Raw genomic sequence first — 18596 nt, 5'->3', positions numbered from 1 at the left:
TGTACCTGAATTAGGTTTTTGTTCCAAAAGGAGTTGAATTATATATCTCGGATCATGCTGCATGTTGGGACTGAAAGTATGGAATTAATACTACATTAGGCAGTATTTCTGCTTGAAATACTCTGTGTAATGATTCTCCATTTTTATGTTTTATGTGAATTAATTCTTTATAAGGATAATCAGAATTAGTAGGCATTTCATGGTTTTGTACCATATGCAATGATCACTACTATTATCAAAGATCCAAAGTCTGAAAAACGTTGGCAATTTTATGATAATTTTCACTTTACCTTTATTTCTTTGTATAATCTCAAGCTTCAACTAGTTGCATTATGTTATTCACCATGCATTCAACACATCTGCTCTTAAATTGAGAGATTGCACTAAGGTACGAACCGATCTTTGTGCAAGTGTGGTCTGTAAAATACAGGAAAAGATGATTAATTAATTCAAATGAATGCTTACTTGTCAAGGAGAAACTACCAAGAGAGTAGCAGCTTTGATTCAGGAAAAAGAGGTCATGCATGACAAATATTTCAGAGTTCTTTGACCAAAAAAGTCAAAGCTCAAGGGGTTATTATAAAGGAGAAACTTGAAAATAAAAGACCATATTGAGAAGGTAATATTTTTTGAGCCAAAGAATGAGTGGTATGGTAATGAAAACTTTCACAGCAAGAGTCAGAAAGCTACAGATGAAGGTATTCAGCATGATTATAAGAGGTTAGAATACTGTTGTGTTGTATGGTCTCCAGTTAGACAGATGGAAAGAAACAAGTTGGAAGGAATACAGAAATATTTCACAAGTAAAATTAATGGTCTGAAGCATATAAACTACCATGTGAGTTTGATTAAGCTTTAACTCTACAACCTAGAAAGGTGAAGAGAAAGATACAAAATGATATATGCATGGTAGCATTTAGAAAGCACAAGGAGTAACATTTTATATCAGAAAGCATCACAGCAAGAAAGATGTAGAAATATCAAGTTAGTGATTAGGAAGTGCCTATGCACCTGGTCATGAGAAGAAAGATCATGAGAGGCAAGTGTTTTGGGAGCAGCTGAGTGAGTGTGTTAGCAGCTTTGATGCACGAGACCGGGTTATAGTGATGGGTGATTTGAATGCGAAGGTGAGTAATTTAGCGGTTTAGGATATAACTGGTGTGCATAGGGTGTTCAGTGTTGTAAATGGAAATGGTGAAGAGCTTGTGGATTTGTTTGCTGAAAAAGGACTGGTGATTGGGAATACGTGGTTTAGAAAGAGATATACGTAAGTATACATATGTGAGTAGGAGAGATGGTCAAAGGGGATTTATTGGATTATGTGTTAATTGATAAGCATGTAAAAGAGAGATTTTGGATGTAGATGTTCTGAGGGGGCAGCTGGAGGGATGTCTGATCACTGTCTTGTAGAAGCGAAGGTGAAGATTTGTAGAGGTTTTCAGAGAAGAGAGAATGTTGGGGAGAACATAGTGGTGAGAGTAAGTGAGCTTGGAAAGGAGACTTGTGTGAGGAAATACCAGGAGAGATTGATCATAGAATGGCAAAAGGTGAGAGTAAATGATGTGAGGGGGAGTGGGAGAGGAATGGGATGTATTTAGGGAAGCTGTGATAACTTGCGCAAAAGATGCGTGAGATACTGTGATAGCTTGTGCAAAAGATGCATGAGAAAGGTGGGAGATTGGTAGATTAGAAAGGGTAGTGAGTGGTGGGATGAAGAAGTAAGGTTGTTAGTGAAAGAGAAGAGAGAGGCGTTTGGACGATTTTTGTAGGGAAGTAGTGCAAATGACTGGGAAATGTATAATAGAAAGTGGCAGGTCAAGAGAAAGGTGCAAGAGGTGAAAAAGAGGGAAATGAAAGTTAGGGTAAGAGAGTATCATGAAATTTTAGGGAGAATAAAAAGATGTTTTGGAAGGAGGTAAATAAAGTGCATAAGACAAGAGAACAAATGGGAACATCGGTGAAGGGGGCGAATCGAGAGGTAATTGTAAGTACTGATGAAGTGAGGAGATGGAATAAATATTTTGAAGGTTTGTTGAATGTGTTTGATGATAGAATGGTAGATTTAGGTTGTTTTGGTTGAGGTGGTGTGCGAAGTGAGAGGGTCAGGGAAAATGGTGTGGTGAACAGAGAAGAGGTAGTGAAAGCTTTGTGGAAGATGAAGCCATCAAAGTGGCGGGTATGGATGGTATTGCAGTGGACTTTATCAAAAAAGAGGGTGACTGTATTGTTGATTGGTTGGTAAAGATATTCATTGTAGGTATGAATCATAGTGAAGTGCTTGAGGATTGGCGAAATGCATGCATAGTGCCATTGTGCAAAGGCAGAGGGGATAAAGGTGAGTGTTCAAATTACAGAGGCATAAGTTTGTTGAGTATTCTTGGGAAATTATATGGGAGGGTATAGATTGAGAGGGTGAAAGCATGTACAGAGCATCAGATTGGGGAAGAGCAGTGTGCTTTCAGAAGTGGTAGAGGATGTGTGGATCAGGTATTTGCTATGAAGAATGTATGAGAGAAATACTTAGAAAAGCAAATGGATTTGTATGTAGCATTTATGGATCTGGAGAAGGCATATGATAGAGTTGATAGAGATGCTCTGTGGAAGGTATTAAGAGTATATGGAGTGGGAGGTGAGTTGCTAGAAGCAGTGAAAAGTTTTTATCAAGGATGTAAGGCTTGTGTATGAGTAGGAAGAGAGGAAAGAAATTGGTTCCCAGTGAAAGTCAGTTTGCAGCAGCAGTGCGTGATGTCTCCATGGTTGTTTAAGTTGTTTATGGATGGGGTTGTTAGGGAGGTGAATGCAGGAGTTTTGGAGAGAGGGGCAACTATGCAGTCTGTTGTGGATGAGAGGGCTTAGGAAGTGAGGCAGTTGTTGTTCGCTGATGACACATCGCTGGTGGCTGATTCAGGTGAGAAACTGCAGAAGTTGGTGACTGAGTTTGGTAAAGTGTGTGAAAGAAGAAAGCTGAGAGTAAATGTGAATAAGAGCAAGGTTATTAGGGTCAGTAGGGTTGAGGGACAAGTTAATTTGGAGGAAAGTTTTGGTGTTAGTGGACTCCACCTGCTTGTGGTTTTGCCTTGAGTGAAAAGTGACCTTCAGTGAAGCTGTATCATTATCTGTTGGTGAAAGGTAGTACATTCTTGTCCAGAAATAATTCCTGAAGAGTCCATTGTTTAACTACTACTGGAGGTAGTATAGCCTTGGAGTTGCAGGAGCTCCTGGAAAAGGGTTCCTGGAGTAACACCAGGACTGTTTTAGAAAGGGGATCCTCGGGCAATTTTAGATGAATAAAAGAATAAACTCCTTTTCAGACAGCTACTGCATTTCGGAATAAATCCAACACCATCTTTCATTTAACTGGCTGTTAACTCTTTTCTGTGACACGTGCCATATTTTTTGACCAAACAGATAATCATGTGATTTTTGATAGTCATTTTCCACACCATTTTACCATACTGATAGAACAGATTCATTAACTGTAATAAGTAATAATTTCCAACATATCTCTCATATTACAGAGGAATCATTACCGTGAGCTAAAGGAGGAGGCTCGACTTGTATTTGGCCGTATTCCAGATGAGTACGTTGCTTACTGGACTGAACGATTTCCGAAGCTACTGCATCATACATGGTTTGCAATGCAATGTGTCAAGAGTGAGCCAATTTTCAACAAGTACTATGATGATCACTACAACTTTACTCAGGTTAGTTCTTTTTCATGATTTGATGTAAAATGCCCCTGCAAAGTGTAGTTGTTAAGATTAACTCTTTTCTTCATTGTTTACATAGTTGAAGACCTTGATCACATACATCTCTATAAGATTTCATTTCCATCTTTGTTTGCAAGTGATTGTATTGGGTTAAAAATCAGACACAAAGGATAAATGCTGGTGCAAATTAAAAGAGTACAAAGACAGCTATACCAGTATCAGCTAGAGCTAAAGAACAAGAGTGAAGGGACAGTGTTAAAGTAGAACAAAGGGTATAGCATATAAAGGTAATAGAGAATATTATATTCACTCTGAAGGTGTTGCTAACCATTATCAGTGCATGCAGGTGAGCAATTATTGAACTTTCTGTGAGACCCTAAAATATTCAGTCACTTTAGATGAAGTTCAGGAGTTAGCCATCTTTGCAGGAGGTAGAAAGATGGGAAGAGGACACATTTAGATTGTTGATAATTATATTATTGGACTGTATGAGGACTGCACTGAGTTTGAACAGGGATGAGAATGAAGAAAATATAAGAATTCTACTTTGAAGTGATAGAAATTGGGGAAGTAGTATAGTATGTGGAATTAAGGAACAAAAAGAATGTGATTGTTTAATCACAACTTAGGGAAAACCTGTAAAGGTTGTATTTATAATTGAATGTAGTAGCTAGATGATTGTAAAGCAAGGAGAGAACTTTCATCCCATGAAAAATACCTTGCCTTATGTTCCTACCCAAGGAGCCCCTTCACTGGAGATCATGCATCGCTCAGGAAGACAGATGTGTCTTTTTTGGGGGGGGGGATAGATATCAAAGAGTGTCCTGATGCATGCATTTCTGTGTGAAGTGAGTGCAGGACAATTTAGGAGTAAGTGCTCAAAATCTTATATACGGACATTGCAACTAGGGCATGAGGGGTTTTGTGATATGTTCAATCAATGTTTGTAATTTTGCGGAGATGGGTTGTATCAAGAGTGAGACAAGAAAGTGTAACTTGTACATGAAAAACACTAAAGAATATCTATTAGATAAGACAATTCTATAATGTGAATTTAGATGTGAATAAGAGCAAGGTTATTAGGTACAGTAGGGTTGAGGGTCAAGTCAACTGGGAGGTAAGTTTGAATGGAGAAAAACTGGAGGAAGTAAAGTGTTTTTGATATCTGGGAGTGGATCTGGCAGCGGATGGAACCATGGAAGCGGAAGTGAATCATAGGGTGGGGGAGGGGGCGAAAATCCTGGGAGCCTTGAAGAATGTTTGGAAGTCGAGAACATTATCTCGGAAAGCAAAAATGGGTATGTTTGAAGGAATAGTGGTTCCAACAATGTTGTATGGTTGCGAGGCATGGGCTATGGATAGAGTTGTGCACAGGAGGGTGGATGTGCTGGAAATGAGATGTTTGAGGACAATATGTGGTGTGAGGTGGTTTGATCGAGTAAGTAATGTAAGGGTAAGAGAGATATGTGGAAATAGAAAGAGCGTGGTTGAGAGAGCAGAAGAGGGTGTATTGAAATGGTTTGGTCACATGGAGAGAATGAGTGAGGAAAGATTGACTAAGAGGATATATGTGTCGGAGGTGGAGGGAACGAGGAGAAGTGGGAGACCAAAGTGGAGGTGGAAAGATGGAGTGAAAAAGATTTTGAGTGATCGGGGCCTGAACATGCAGGAGGGTGAAAGGCGGGCAAGGAATAGAGTGAATTGGATCGATGTGGTATACCGGGGTCGATGTGCTGTCAGTGGATTGAATCAGGGCATGTGAAGCGTCTGGGGTAAACCATGGAAAGTTGTGTGGGGCCTGGATGTGGAAAGGGAGCTGTGGTTTCGGGCATTATTACATGACAGCTAGAGACTGAGTGTGAACGAATAGGGCCTTTGTTCTCTTTTTCTAGCGCTACCTCGCACACATGAGGGGAGAGGGGGATGTTATTCCATGTGTGGCGATGGTAATAAATAAAGGCAGACAGTATGAATTATGTACATGTGTATATATGTATATGTCTGTGTGTGTGTATATATGTGTACATTGAGATGTGTATGTATGTATATTTGCGTGTGTGGACGTGTATGTACATACATGTGTATGGGGGTGGGTTGGGCCATTTCTTTCGTCTGTTTCCTTGCGCTACCTCACAAATGTGGGTGACAGCGACAAAGCAAAATATAAATAAGTAATTCTAAAATGAAGAAAACAGCCAAAAAGCAAAAAAATGAATATTGAATTAGACCAGAAAGTAGATTTCTTAAATTACTAGCATAAAGAATGAAGATAGAGGGAGTGCTATGCAAAAGTACATGTGATGAGTGTCAGAATTTTTGTATGGAGTTGCATATGGCAACTGCAGCAGATTCTCCTGGCATTACTGAGGTTAAATTTACAAAGGAAATTAATTTAAAGTTAGCTTTTCTCTGTGGTTGCACAATGACAAGAAGAGAAAGGGAAGATGAAGGAGAGGAGGCTGTATATTGAAAGACATCCTGAAACTTTTAGAATTACTGGCAGCTGATGGACCTTTCAAGCAGTATGTAATGAGAAAAATAAATGGAGGACAGAATCCTCATAATTTTCACGGTAGTTTTTATCTGAAGAAGTTTTGACGATTCAGAACAAATATTAGTTGTAAGTGTTAGACAACCACTGACCAGGGAGGTACTACTGCTTGGATATTGGGAGGGATATCATTGGCAGTGCAGTGAGTCAGCACTGCTGTACTTATTATGTTCCCCTTCCCTAGCCCCTTAGGTTGCTGTCTTTTATCTCTTTGCCACATCTGTATGTGCCTTATGGGCAGTAAATTCACAGTCTCATGCTGTTGATAAATTGTAACTTTTACATCTCCATGCTGTTTTCTCATGTTTTTTGTAATTATTATAACCAAAAATTCATGGTCACACAGTTTTTCAACACCAAATTGGAACAGCATCACCGGTCAAGTAGGGCTGAATGGTTACCAGGGACCACTTCACCACCATCAGGCTACGAGGACTCACCCCACTTATTCGGACACATCTCCTAGACCTGGTTCATTGTCTCTTCATTTCTTCAGCATCAGCAGTCTTACATATAACCTTCCCTCCATAGAACACCATCTGTATACTTCTTCCTGAGATCATCATCTTTCTGAAACCCAATTGTCCAGAGCTATTTCTCCTCTTTGCTGTAGGATTTCCATCTATAATCTCTGCCAATTTTTCCACTCCAAGGGTAGTTGTGTCCCAGTTTTAGTACAAAGACACCAATTTTTTGCATAATGAATTTTGAGTCTCCGATTTTTAAAGGCATCCAGCTCAAAATCTCTCCACCACAGCATTTTTTATATTATATATTTCCATGCACAATGACTTGATGGAATGAAGAAAGTAACGTAGGGGTCTGTGAGATATTTGATATGGCAGGGAATGCAAGAGGAATGAATTGTGAAGTTGTAGAGTGGGTGAAATGTAATACTTGGAGCCATCCTCTTTTATTTCTTGAAACTTTAAACTATTAAGAGAGCCAATTATATTGCTACTTTGCTATCTCTTTTACATTTGTCTTTCATGTACCCTTCTGTGTGTGTGGGCATATCAATGTCTTGCTGTATTAGCTTTTTAGAACTCATGTATGGTGTAATCCCTTGTGTTTAGAATATATAATATTTTGAAGCTGCATAGGAATCTTTTTTTGCCATACTGTTTCAGATTTATCTTAACATTCTTTTTTTAATGGAAGAGTTGTTTTATCATAGTTTAATTGGATTATTTCTTGTTGCATTAGCAGAATGTGATTAACCCATTCTGTGCAGCCATGGGTTCCTCCTACCTCCTCCCCCATTGCATTTGGGGAAACAGTAAATACGGGTTTGAATATTGACAAGATAACCTTAAGAAATTGTAAAATACACTGTAACTGAGAAACAGTGAAAGAACAGATGTAGATAGAATATGATATTGCTTACATGCAAACTTTGCTCAGGTGAAAGTGGGGGAGAAGTGGTATTGCACCATTGTTTACATTTCATCCGCAAAAGCAAACCAGCATTTCTAATAGCCAGTAGAAGCTCATATTACATTCGTTCAATACCATGAATATGAAATATACCTACAAAATTATGAAACAGAGATTTAACAAACTAAAATCAACTTGTTTTTTGGCTGGTCTGAGATTGGGGTGGAGGAGGCATGCAGACATTTACAGAGTAAATCTGTAGACATTCCATGTGCTGTTTCAAAACCACTGTCATTGTTGTATACTGTTCACAACACAGTTTGTATGATCTAACAATTCAGTAAAATTCTATGGATATTTTTGTCATGAACCATAAGTGAATTGTAAAATTTGAGTGAAAGAGCATGAAATTTGGTCAGTGTGGTTAGCAAATTATGGCTGGTTTGTTTTCTCTTAAATGGGTAGATTGTTTATTGCCAAGTTTAAAACAATAAAAGCAAGGTACCTGCATGGTATGGGAAAATCTGTGAGCCATTTCATGTGCAGAAAGGGTTTATTCATCTTTCTGAGAACCAGCTACCATCTATGTTCTTTACAGTTATACTTAGTATTATTATTTATTCATTTGATACCAAATTATGCTTAGGCATGAAGTGTAATTTAGGAAAGATTGTTTATAGTAATTTAGCATCAAAATTTGGGTGTGGTTTATCATTTATTAATATAGATATGTATAATATCATTTTTTTTCTTATTCAAGTAATGTCCCTTTCACTTCATATGTAATATTTTCATGCCCTTTTTATCATAGGGCCATAGATATGCTAGCATATTGAAGCATGAAATTGCAAGCACTTCTAAATCCTCACATACAGTACATTTGCTTAATATGCTAACATTTAATTCACTCATAGTTTTGTGGTATGATTATACATTCTCCATGCAGACCATGTACTTTGTTAGTTGAATTTTTAGTAGTGAAGGTTTGAACTCTCTGAATATTGCATGACAAATTTTGATATTTGTTTTTATGTATATATTTAGGAGGATGAGATTGAATGTGATCAAGCCCCAGAGCCAATCGGTAATGTAAGTTATTTTTAAAGTATTTTATGTTTCATGTGCTTATCTTTGTTTGGTTGCTGTGGTTTAGTGTTTATGTATTTTGTGGTACAGAAAGGACATATGGCAGTTTTTCATTATTTTTCTTTGGTCATTTTTCATGGTGATAAGAGTGATTCATGCTTCATAGATTTGTTGAAAATGAGGAGCTTAAGTGTATTGTTTGTGTGCTTCCTACGTGACATTAACCTAATTCTTTGCATACAACCCAGTTCCAGTCGGTATGATGTTGGTGAGGGTTATGTTGGACATAATTGTTTTCCTAGTTTTGAGAAATTGTCCTGGAAATAGCCAGAAAATTACCCACAAAATATTTTTACCAAACTTTGTTATATATTGTATGGTAATATTGTATACTTATCCCAAAGTTAATCATAATTTCTTTTTCTCCTCACTTTTTATTGAATCAATGCTACTGCTGTATTCCTTTTATACATATTATTCATCACTATAGTATTTTCAGAGCAATGTAGTGTCAAGTAGATATTTGGGAAATTTTCAGTGGTATTTCTTATCTTTACCCATAAAAACAATATCTTCACTTAACACTAAACTTTGCACTTATAGAGAACTGCAATTTTATCACCAGTAATTAATTTCTTGGAAAAGTGATTCAAAGGATATTGCAAAAATCATCCCTATCACTAATTTTGATACATTTGTTGTTGGAACAGTAAGTGTTTCATGTTTACATGCATGTATGTACATGTATATGATATTGTTATTATACTCGATTGCTGTTTCCTGCGTCAGGGAGATAGCGCCATGAAACAAATTAAGGAAGACCCATCCACATATATCCATACATGCACATACACGTACATTTACATATCAACATATACATACACATACATATGCATTTTTACACATATACATATTCATACTTGCTTGCCTTCATCCATTCCTGGTGCCATCCCACCCCACAGGAAACAGCATGTACTCTTGTAGGTAGTAGTTGGTAGGCAGCCAATGACCAGGGAGATATATTACCAGTGCTATCTGCCTGGATATCAGGAGAGTTAGTGACTTAAGTTGTTGTCAAGTTATGCTCCTCTGACCCAGTTATCTGTCTTTTTTCTGCCTCACTGACATTTGGACTAATGGCACCCTGTCCACAACATACAGTCTCTCCTTTTCATATGTAATACTTAACAACAACACTTGAATCATGCAGCTCATTCTTTGTAACTCTAGATTTTCATGCAGTGATCACTATGCACTAGCCTTGCCTTTGGGCAAAATGGTAGGAGCAGTAAATAGAAGTAGTAGGTAGGAACATTTAGGCAGGATTATTAGGTAGAAACATTAGGTAGAAGCAGTAGTTAGGAGCATAAGACAGAAGTTGCCATAAGGAACATTAGATAAGAGTCTTTGCAAACACTGTGCTAGACTTGCCCTCTGCCAGTGGCCTGTTAAGGGTCAGGCACTAAAGGCTAAAAAGTGGCACTAGAGTTCTTTAGTTATGGAGAATCTGTTACCATGGCCACCCGTTTGAGGGAGTTTCAGTTGGAACAGGTGTCAGAGATATAGTTAAAAGTAGTAGAACTTAGTTACTGTAAAAGTGTATCAAGGACAGTGACATGCCACACCCAATAATACATGATCTTCATGTGTGTATCATGAAAAATTACGGCAAACTATCATTTCATCTGTGTACAGGTTGAACCTCTATAATTCAGCAACCTCAGGACCACACTGGAGTTGGGTTAGAGAATTTTCTGAATCATGAAAAGTCAGTAAACAGTATGAATATCCAGGTACAGACTACACTAGGGCCTCAACTGACAGTGGGGTTTTGTTCCAGAAATTTTGTTGTAAGTCAAATCATTTGTAAATCAAGCCACTTAAACTTATGTTGTAAGGGAGGTTACATTCCTTACCAAACACTCTCTCAGTCTCACCCTTATGAATTGACTGTACTGTACCTGAGCAGCATAGATTACCACCCATATATGTAATTCCATGCTCACATTGTAATTTTGACTTTACTGAATGAAAACATACTAAAAGATGCTGAGAGGGATAGGAAAGTGCACTCAACATCACTCCTTGCATTATCTGAACTCCCATGAGTACATGTAGTTTTTCCTCCAAATATATTGAAACCCTTACTTACGGTGCGGTGAATAATGGGGTAATATTGCTCACCAATGAACATATTTTTCTTGTGAGTGGGATACAAATTGAATTGTATATTGCAGTGCCATGATTAAGTTTTACATGACTAGTTTACAAATACCTCAAAATATGTTGACCCACAGTATTTATCATTAAAAGAAAACATTTTTAGAGATGTTAATGGTATTGAGTTAAAAGATTAAAATTTTTCAGATTTGTCAGTTGGAACTGAATTTCGTCTGTTCTTTTATTTATTTATTTATTTTGCTTTGTCGCTGTCTCCCGCGTTTGCGAGGTAGCACAAGGAAACAGACGAAAGAAATGGCCAAACCCACCCCCATACACAGTGTACACACACACATGCCCACACACGCAAATATACATACCTATACATCTCAGTGTACACATATATATACACACACAGACACATACATATATACCCATGCACACAATTCACACTGTCTGCCCCTATTCATTCCCATCACCACCTCGCCACACATGGAATACCATCCCCCTCCCCCCTCATTTGTGCGAGGTAGCACTAGAAAAAGACAACAAAGGCCCCATTCGTTCACACTCAGTCTCCAGCTGTCACGCAATAATGCCCGAAACCACAGCTCCCTTTCCACATCCAGGCCCCACACAACTTTCCATGGTTTACCCCAGACGTCTGTTCTTACATATATATTATCCCTAAGGATAGGGGAGAAAGAATACTTCCCACGTATTCCCTGTGTATCATAGAAGGCAACTAATAGGGGACGAAGCGAGGGACTGGAAATCCTCCCCTCCTGTTTTTACTTTACCAAAAGAAGGAACAGAGAAGGGGGCCAAGTGAGGATATTCCCTATAAGGCTCAGTCCTTTGTTCTTAACGCTACCTTGTTGATGCGGGGAAATGGGGAATTTATGAAAAAAAGGGTATGGTTGAAGGAATAGTAGTTCCAACAATGTTATATGGTTGTGAGGCATGGGCATAGATAGGGTTGTAAGGAGGAGGGTGGATGTGATGGAAATGAAATGTTTGAGGACAATATGTGGTGTGAGGTAGTTTGATTGAGTAAGTGATCTTAGGGTAAGAGAGATGTGTGGTTTACCCCAACCGCTTCACATGCCCCGGTTCAATCCATTGACAGCACGTTGACCCCAGTAGACCACATCATTCCAATTCACTCTATTCCTTGCATGCCTTTCATCCTCCTGCATGTTCAGGCCCCGATCTCTCAAAATCTTTTTCACTCCAATTTGGTAACCCACTTCTCATTCCCTCCACCTCTGACGCATTTATCCTCTTTGTCAATCTTTCCTCACTCATTCTTTCCATGTCACCAAACCATTTCAAAACACCCTCTTCTGCTCTTTCAACCACACTCTTTTTATCACCACACATCTCTCTTACCCTTTCATTACTTATTCGATCAAACCACCTCACTTCACATGTCCCCAAACATCTCATTTCCAACACATCCACCCTCCTCCGCACAACTCTATCTGTAGACCATGCCTTGCAACTATGTAGCATTGTTGGAACCTTTATTCCTTCAAACATACCCATTTTTGCTTTCAGAGATAATGTTCTCACCTTCCACACATTTTTCAATGCTCCCAGAACTGTCACCCCCAACCCCCACCCTGTGACTCACTTCTGCTTCCATGGTTCCATCCGCTGCCAAATTCACTCCCAGATATCTAAAACACTTCACTTCCTCCAGTTTTTCTCCATTCAAACTTACCTCCTAATTAACTTGTCCCTCAACCCTACTGTTCCTAATAACCTTGCTCTTATTCACATTTGCTCTCAGCTTTCTTCTTTCACACACTTTACCAAACTCAGTCACCAACTTCTGCAGTTTCTCACCCAAATCAGCCACCAGTGCTGTATCATCAGCGAACAACAACTGACCCACTTCCCAAGCTCTCTCATCCACAACAGACTTCATACTTGCCCCTCTCTCCAAAACTCTTGCATTCATCTTCCTAACAACCCCATTCATAAACAAATCAAACAACCATAGAGACATCACACACCCCAGCCGCAAACCAACATTCACGGAGAACCAATCACTTTCCTCTGTTCCTACTCATACACATGCCTTACATCCTCTATAAAAACTTTTCACTGCTTCTAACAACTTGCCTCCCACATATATATTATATTATATATTTTGAGGACAATGTGTGGTGTGAGGTGGTTTGATCGAGTAAGTAACGTAAGGGTAAGAGAGATGTGTGGAAATAAAAAGAGCGTGGTTGAGAGAGCAGAAGAGGGTGTTTTGAAATGGTTTGGGCACATGGAGAGAATGAGTAAGGAAAGATTGACCAAGAGGATATATGTGTCGGAGGTGGAGGGAACGAGGAGAAGTGGGAGACCAAATTGGAGGTGGAAAGATGGAGTGAAAAAGATTTTGTGTGATCGGGGCCTGAACATGCAGGAGGGTGAAAGGAGGGCAAGGAATAGAGTGAATTGGATCGATGTGGTATACCGGGGTTGACATGCTGTCAGTGGATTGAATCAGGGCATGTGAAGCGTCTGGGGTAAACCATGGAAAGCTGTGTAGGTATGTATATTTGCGTGTGTGGACGTATGTATACACATGTGTATGGGGGTGGGTTGGGCCATTTCTTTCGTCTGTTTCCTTGCGCTACCTCGCAAACGCGGGAGACAGCGACAAAGCAAAAAAAAAAAAAAAAATTTTTTTATTATACTTTGTCGCTGTCTCCCACGTTAGCTAGGTAACACAAGGAAACAGACGAAAGGATGGCCTAACCCACCCACATACACATGTATATACACGTCCACACACGCACATATACATGCCTATACATCTCAACGTATACATATATGTACACACACTGACATATACATATATACACATGTACATAATTCATACTGTCTGCCCCTATTCATTCCCCTCGCCACCCTGCCACACATGAGATGACAACCCCCTCCCCCTGCATGTGTGCGAGGTAGCGCTAGGAAAAGACAACAAAGGCCACATTCTATCACATTCAGTCTCTAGCTTTCATGTATAATGCACCGAAACCACATCTCCCTTCCACATCCATGCCCTACAAAACTTTCCATGGTTTACCCCAGACGCTTCACATGCCCTAGTTCAATCCATTGACAGCATGTCGACCCTGGTATACCACATCTTTCCAATTCACTCTATTCCTTGCATGCCTTTCACCCTCCTGCATGTTTAGGCCCTGATCACTCAAAATCTTTTTCACTCCATCTTTCCACCTCCAATTGGTGTCCCACTCCTTGTTCCCTCCACCTCTGACACATATATCCTCTTTGTCAATCTTTCCTTACTCATTCTCTCCATGTGACCAAATCATTTCAAAACACCCTCTTCTGCTCTCTCAACCACACTCTTTTTATTACCACACACCTCTCTTACCCTTTCATTACTTACTCAATGAAACCACCTCACAAAGAAAACTTCCAATGTATTCCCTGCGTGTCGTAGAAGGCGACTAAAAGGGGAGGGAGCGGGGGGCTGGAAATTCTCCCCGCCTGTTTATGATTTTCCTAAAGAAGGAACGGAGAGGTGGGCCAATTAAGGATATACCCTCTAAGGCTCACTCCTCTGTTCTTAACGCTACCTTGCTAATGCAGGATAAGGTGAATATGTATGAAAAAATGTATATGTATACAGAGAGAGAGAGAGAGAGAGAGAGAGAGAAAGAGAGAGAGAGAGAGACTTTAAGAAGTAAGTGGTTGGAGGGAGCTTATTAAGTGTGTCAGCAGTTCTGATGCAAGGGATCAGGCATTTGTTATGGGTGATTTGAATGCTAGGGAGGGTATTGTGTCAGATAAGGTTATAATTGAGGGGCATTAAGTAATTAGTGTTATGAATGAGAATGGGCAAGAACTTTTGGAGTTTTGTGCTAAAAAAGGTCTAGTGATTAAGAATACATGATTTAAAAGATACCTACTTAAGTATGGACATGAATATGATGGAAATGATGTTATTAGAGTATGTACTAATTGATAGATGTGCACAGGAGAGACTCTTGGACCTGAATGTTTTGAGAGGGTCCGCAGAGGATGTCTGATTATTACTTGGTCGAGGCCTGTCTGAAGATTTGTAGAGGCTTTAAGAAGAGTGGAAATGATATGGGTTGGAAGAGAGTAGTGAAATTATGTGAGCTTGGAAAAGAGTCTTGGTAGAAGGGACATCAGGAGAGGTTGAGTGGAGAATGGCAAAAGGTGAGATTAGGCGAAGTGAGGGAAGCGGACAAGGAATAGTTGTTTAGGGAAGCATTGTTTACATGTGTGAGAGAAGAGTGTGGCAAGTTTGAGGTGGATGGTGGACAGATGAGAAAGGATAATAAGTGGAAGGATGATCAATTTAAGTTGCATGTGAAAGTGAAAAGAGAGATATATGGGCATTATTTGCTGGGAAGAAGTGCAAGTGATTGGGAGATGTACAAGAGAAAGTAACAGAAGGTTAAGAGGAAGGTACTGGAGCTAAAAATGAGGGCAAATTAGAGTTGGGATTATTGAGTATCATCAAACTTAAGGAGGAATAAGAAAATGCTTAGGAGGGAGGTTAATAGTGTGAGAAAAATGAGAACAAATGGGAACATATGTGAAGGAGGTAAATGGGGAAGAAATAATAGGCAGAAATGAAGTGAAGAGGAGATGGAGTGAGCATTTTGAAGGGCTGTTGAATGTTTCATGATAGGATGTCAAATGTAGGATGTTTTGGACTGGGAGGTAGGTGAAGTGAGAGTCATGGAAAGTGGTTTGGTGAAAAGTATAATAAAAAAATAAGGAGTATTTGTAATGGATGAAATTGTGAAATATACACTCTACAGAATTATTCATGTTGCATAATGACAGAAAATTGCATTTTCTGAAGATTCAGCAGACCCATGGTACTTTATTTAGAAGAGCAAAAATAATTCATGGCCAAATTTAACATGAAAAGCTCATCGCTTCTTATTCTCCATATTACAGATATTGAAATATGCAGTGCAACAAAATACTTATTGCATGATGCTTTGCTTAGACTGGAAAATGAAACCATATATTTCTTTTCTTGTCTTTTTTTTTTTCTTTTTTTGAAAATCTTAAACAGATGTTGAAACTTTGTGCTTATTTCACTAAGGAAAACTCAATTGCAAAGTTGGAAATTCTTTGTAATCTACCACTATGATAGAATTTGTTTGTTTTGTTAGGTATCACGGTTCAACCAAAACCAGTTAGTTAGTAGGAGTAGAGCAGTAAAAACTAATTTACCATCAGTATGTATGTTTTTTTTTATTAAAGTGCTCCTTTTGAAGTTTGCTTACCTATCTATTCATCTATATCTCTGACACATTCTCTTCAGGAACTTCCATCAAGGGGGTGGTCATGGCAAAAGTGTCTCCACTTATTCTTGTCCTTACATGCCTCCCATTCATATTCCATGCATTCTTTTACTATTTCTCTCTCTGTAGTATTCTTCCACTTTATTTCAGTTATGATATAACTGAAGGTATTGTATGCAGTACAAGTACATCAGATTGAGCTATCATGCCAGATTATCTTGACTGGATAATTTGCAACAATCCAGTAAATCTGGTACCTGCCACATAGTAAAGTTCATTATCCAGTACATCCTCACTAATATATTTAAATCTCCAGCAAACTGAATGTCAACACTAGCAATATCTATATTTACTGTCATGTCCATAACTGTTAGAACATATTTAAACTCTTAATCTCATCACTTGTCCATCCAACCATAATTCATACTTTAAAACCTCCTCTTAAACATAATCACTTCAATCTAATTTTTTATTGTTCATTAACAGACTTCATTTAAACTATTTCAGATTTCTTTGCCCTTTTTTTATAGCTCCTGTATGGTAGTTGTCAATTTGTCACTATTATCATCTTCATAAATTAAGATCCAAAACTCCATATCCTCTTTGTATTTATTGATTTTGTACCAGCATGTGCATTCTTATTAGATGTAATGTTGTGCATTACCCCATCATTTTATACATAATACATCCATGGTATATCAATGTACAGTATGCATGTCTTACTCAATGATGAACTTTGTTTATTTCAGGATTTTCTTCATGAAAATCATATATTTGCCCCAAACAATCCCCACCGGTTTGGAACCTTCATGGATGACCAACAGAATCCACATCGAAGTTTGTTTGACACTTTATTACAGCGAGGACCTACGAAAAGCTCTCATGCAAGGGAAAATCAAGAAAATACTCCTGTTTGGATTATTCGTAAACCATCCAATACTTTTGAACCTAAATACAAAATGCCGGAGGGAAGGACTATCAATGGGCCATGGAGAAAAAAAACAGTTGAAACAGAGAGCAATGTAATGCAAGATAAAACTGACATTGAACCTTGTTTGAATAATGAATCAAGACCATGTGCTTCAGAAGATAATTTAGAAAAGGTAAATCCAGAAATCAATGAGAATAAAAGTAAACAAGTATCTAAATATTTGAAATCAGACCTTACTATAAGCTCAGATAAGATCAGTAGTGAGTCTTGTGATACCAGTGCTACCAGTCAGGTAACCATAACAGTGGGTAACATTTGTGATGAAATTACTGAAAACAATGACTGTGATATTCACTTTGATCAGCCAGACATGCGGCGAGATGCTTCACAACTGCGTTTTAGGCCAGTTTGGACAACCCCTGAGAAAACACCATGTGAACCAGAAAAACAAATTAAATTTGTCACTGGTGTTGGAAAAAAGAAGAAGACAAAGAACATTGTTATTGGTGGAAAAAAATAATCCTGTTTATTCACTGTAGATGAATGTTTATTGCAGAAACATACTTATAGAACTTAAGATTGAATCACTGGTCTTTGTCTGCATACTTTTGTGATGGAACGAAAGCACTTGATGTACATAAAGTGTTGTAGATGTTGGTCTGTATGACATTATTCTCACCAAAGATGCATCTGCATTGTTTTATTAAATCACAGATACTGTTTTAATGAATGATATTTGTTATCAGGTCCATTCTAGGGTGTAGATAACTTGTGTTTCTGGAATACAGACACCAAATTCTTTAAATCTCAAGCTTATATTAAGTAAGAAACTGTGCTCTTCAATCACTTTTTTCTTTTGTGTTTGGGGCAGGTATCAGTATATTTTTTATGCATATATAGGTCTGATAAGCACTCATGCTTCATGCACAATTCTTTTTGTAAATGAATGACATAGGGATATAATTTATTCACATAATCTTTTATTCCATTTATTTTATAATATGTAAATTTTAATTCATGGATGGTGGAAGAAGGTAGAAAATAGCTGATTGTATTGTTTAAAGAGGGTGATCAAGCTGGGATAGTGCTGTATATGTAGGATTGTTATTACAGAGCTGAAATAACTTGTGAACCTGTATAGTGATTTGCACAATATAAATTTTGAATGCAATTAAAAGTTAGATGTTTTTTGTGTGTGGATGGTTAAATAAAAGATTTTATCAATTTTTGCTTACAGATAAGGAGTTTTGCACTCATGGGGCCTCATTTATCAATCTCTTTATTTTGTCATACAATTTTCTAAACCTCATGTCTCTCCATATTCACTACTTCACTGTACTTATTCTGATCACCTGCTGACCTAATACTTTACAAGTATTTCATTCTGATCACCTGCTGACCTAATACTTACAAGTATTTTATTTATTCTGACTCTCTCTTGCTGAGTTTTTGGTAATACCATC

The 18596-nt window shown here is 38.2% G+C and overlaps 1 protein-coding gene across 4 annotated transcripts in view; it reads left to right on the top strand.

The window, feature by feature from the left end:
* Ire1 (serine/threonine-protein kinase/endoribonuclease Ire1) overlaps nt 1–17802 on the top strand; it is a 119913-nt gene extending 102111 nt beyond the window's left edge. Inside the window, exons 18-20 of one of the 4 annotated variants that reach the window (XM_071688891.1) lie at nt 3519–3704; nt 8683–8727; nt 16952–17802. In XM_071688891.1, the coding sequence (XP_071544992.1) occupies nt 3519–3704; nt 8683–8727; nt 16952–17653 (933 nt within the window). In that variant the 3' untranslated portion in view covers nt 17654–17802. Of the gene's footprint in view, nt 1–3518; nt 3705–6607; nt 6839–8682; nt 8728–16951 lie in introns of those variants that run through there. The other 3 variants (XM_071689169.1, XM_071688978.1, XM_071689076.1) reach the window with 3 other exon arrangements.
* Nucleotides 17803–18596: the final 794 nt, after the last annotated feature.

Source organism: Panulirus ornatus, chromosome 1 (assembly GCF_036320965.1).
Source record: "Panulirus ornatus isolate Po-2019 chromosome 1, ASM3632096v1, whole genome shotgun sequence".
Taxonomy (NCBI): domain Eukaryota; kingdom Metazoa; phylum Arthropoda; class Malacostraca; order Decapoda; family Palinuridae; genus Panulirus; species Panulirus ornatus.
The sequence above is the reverse complement of the archived record's forward strand: the minus strand, read 5'-3'. Positions and strand labels throughout refer to the sequence as shown.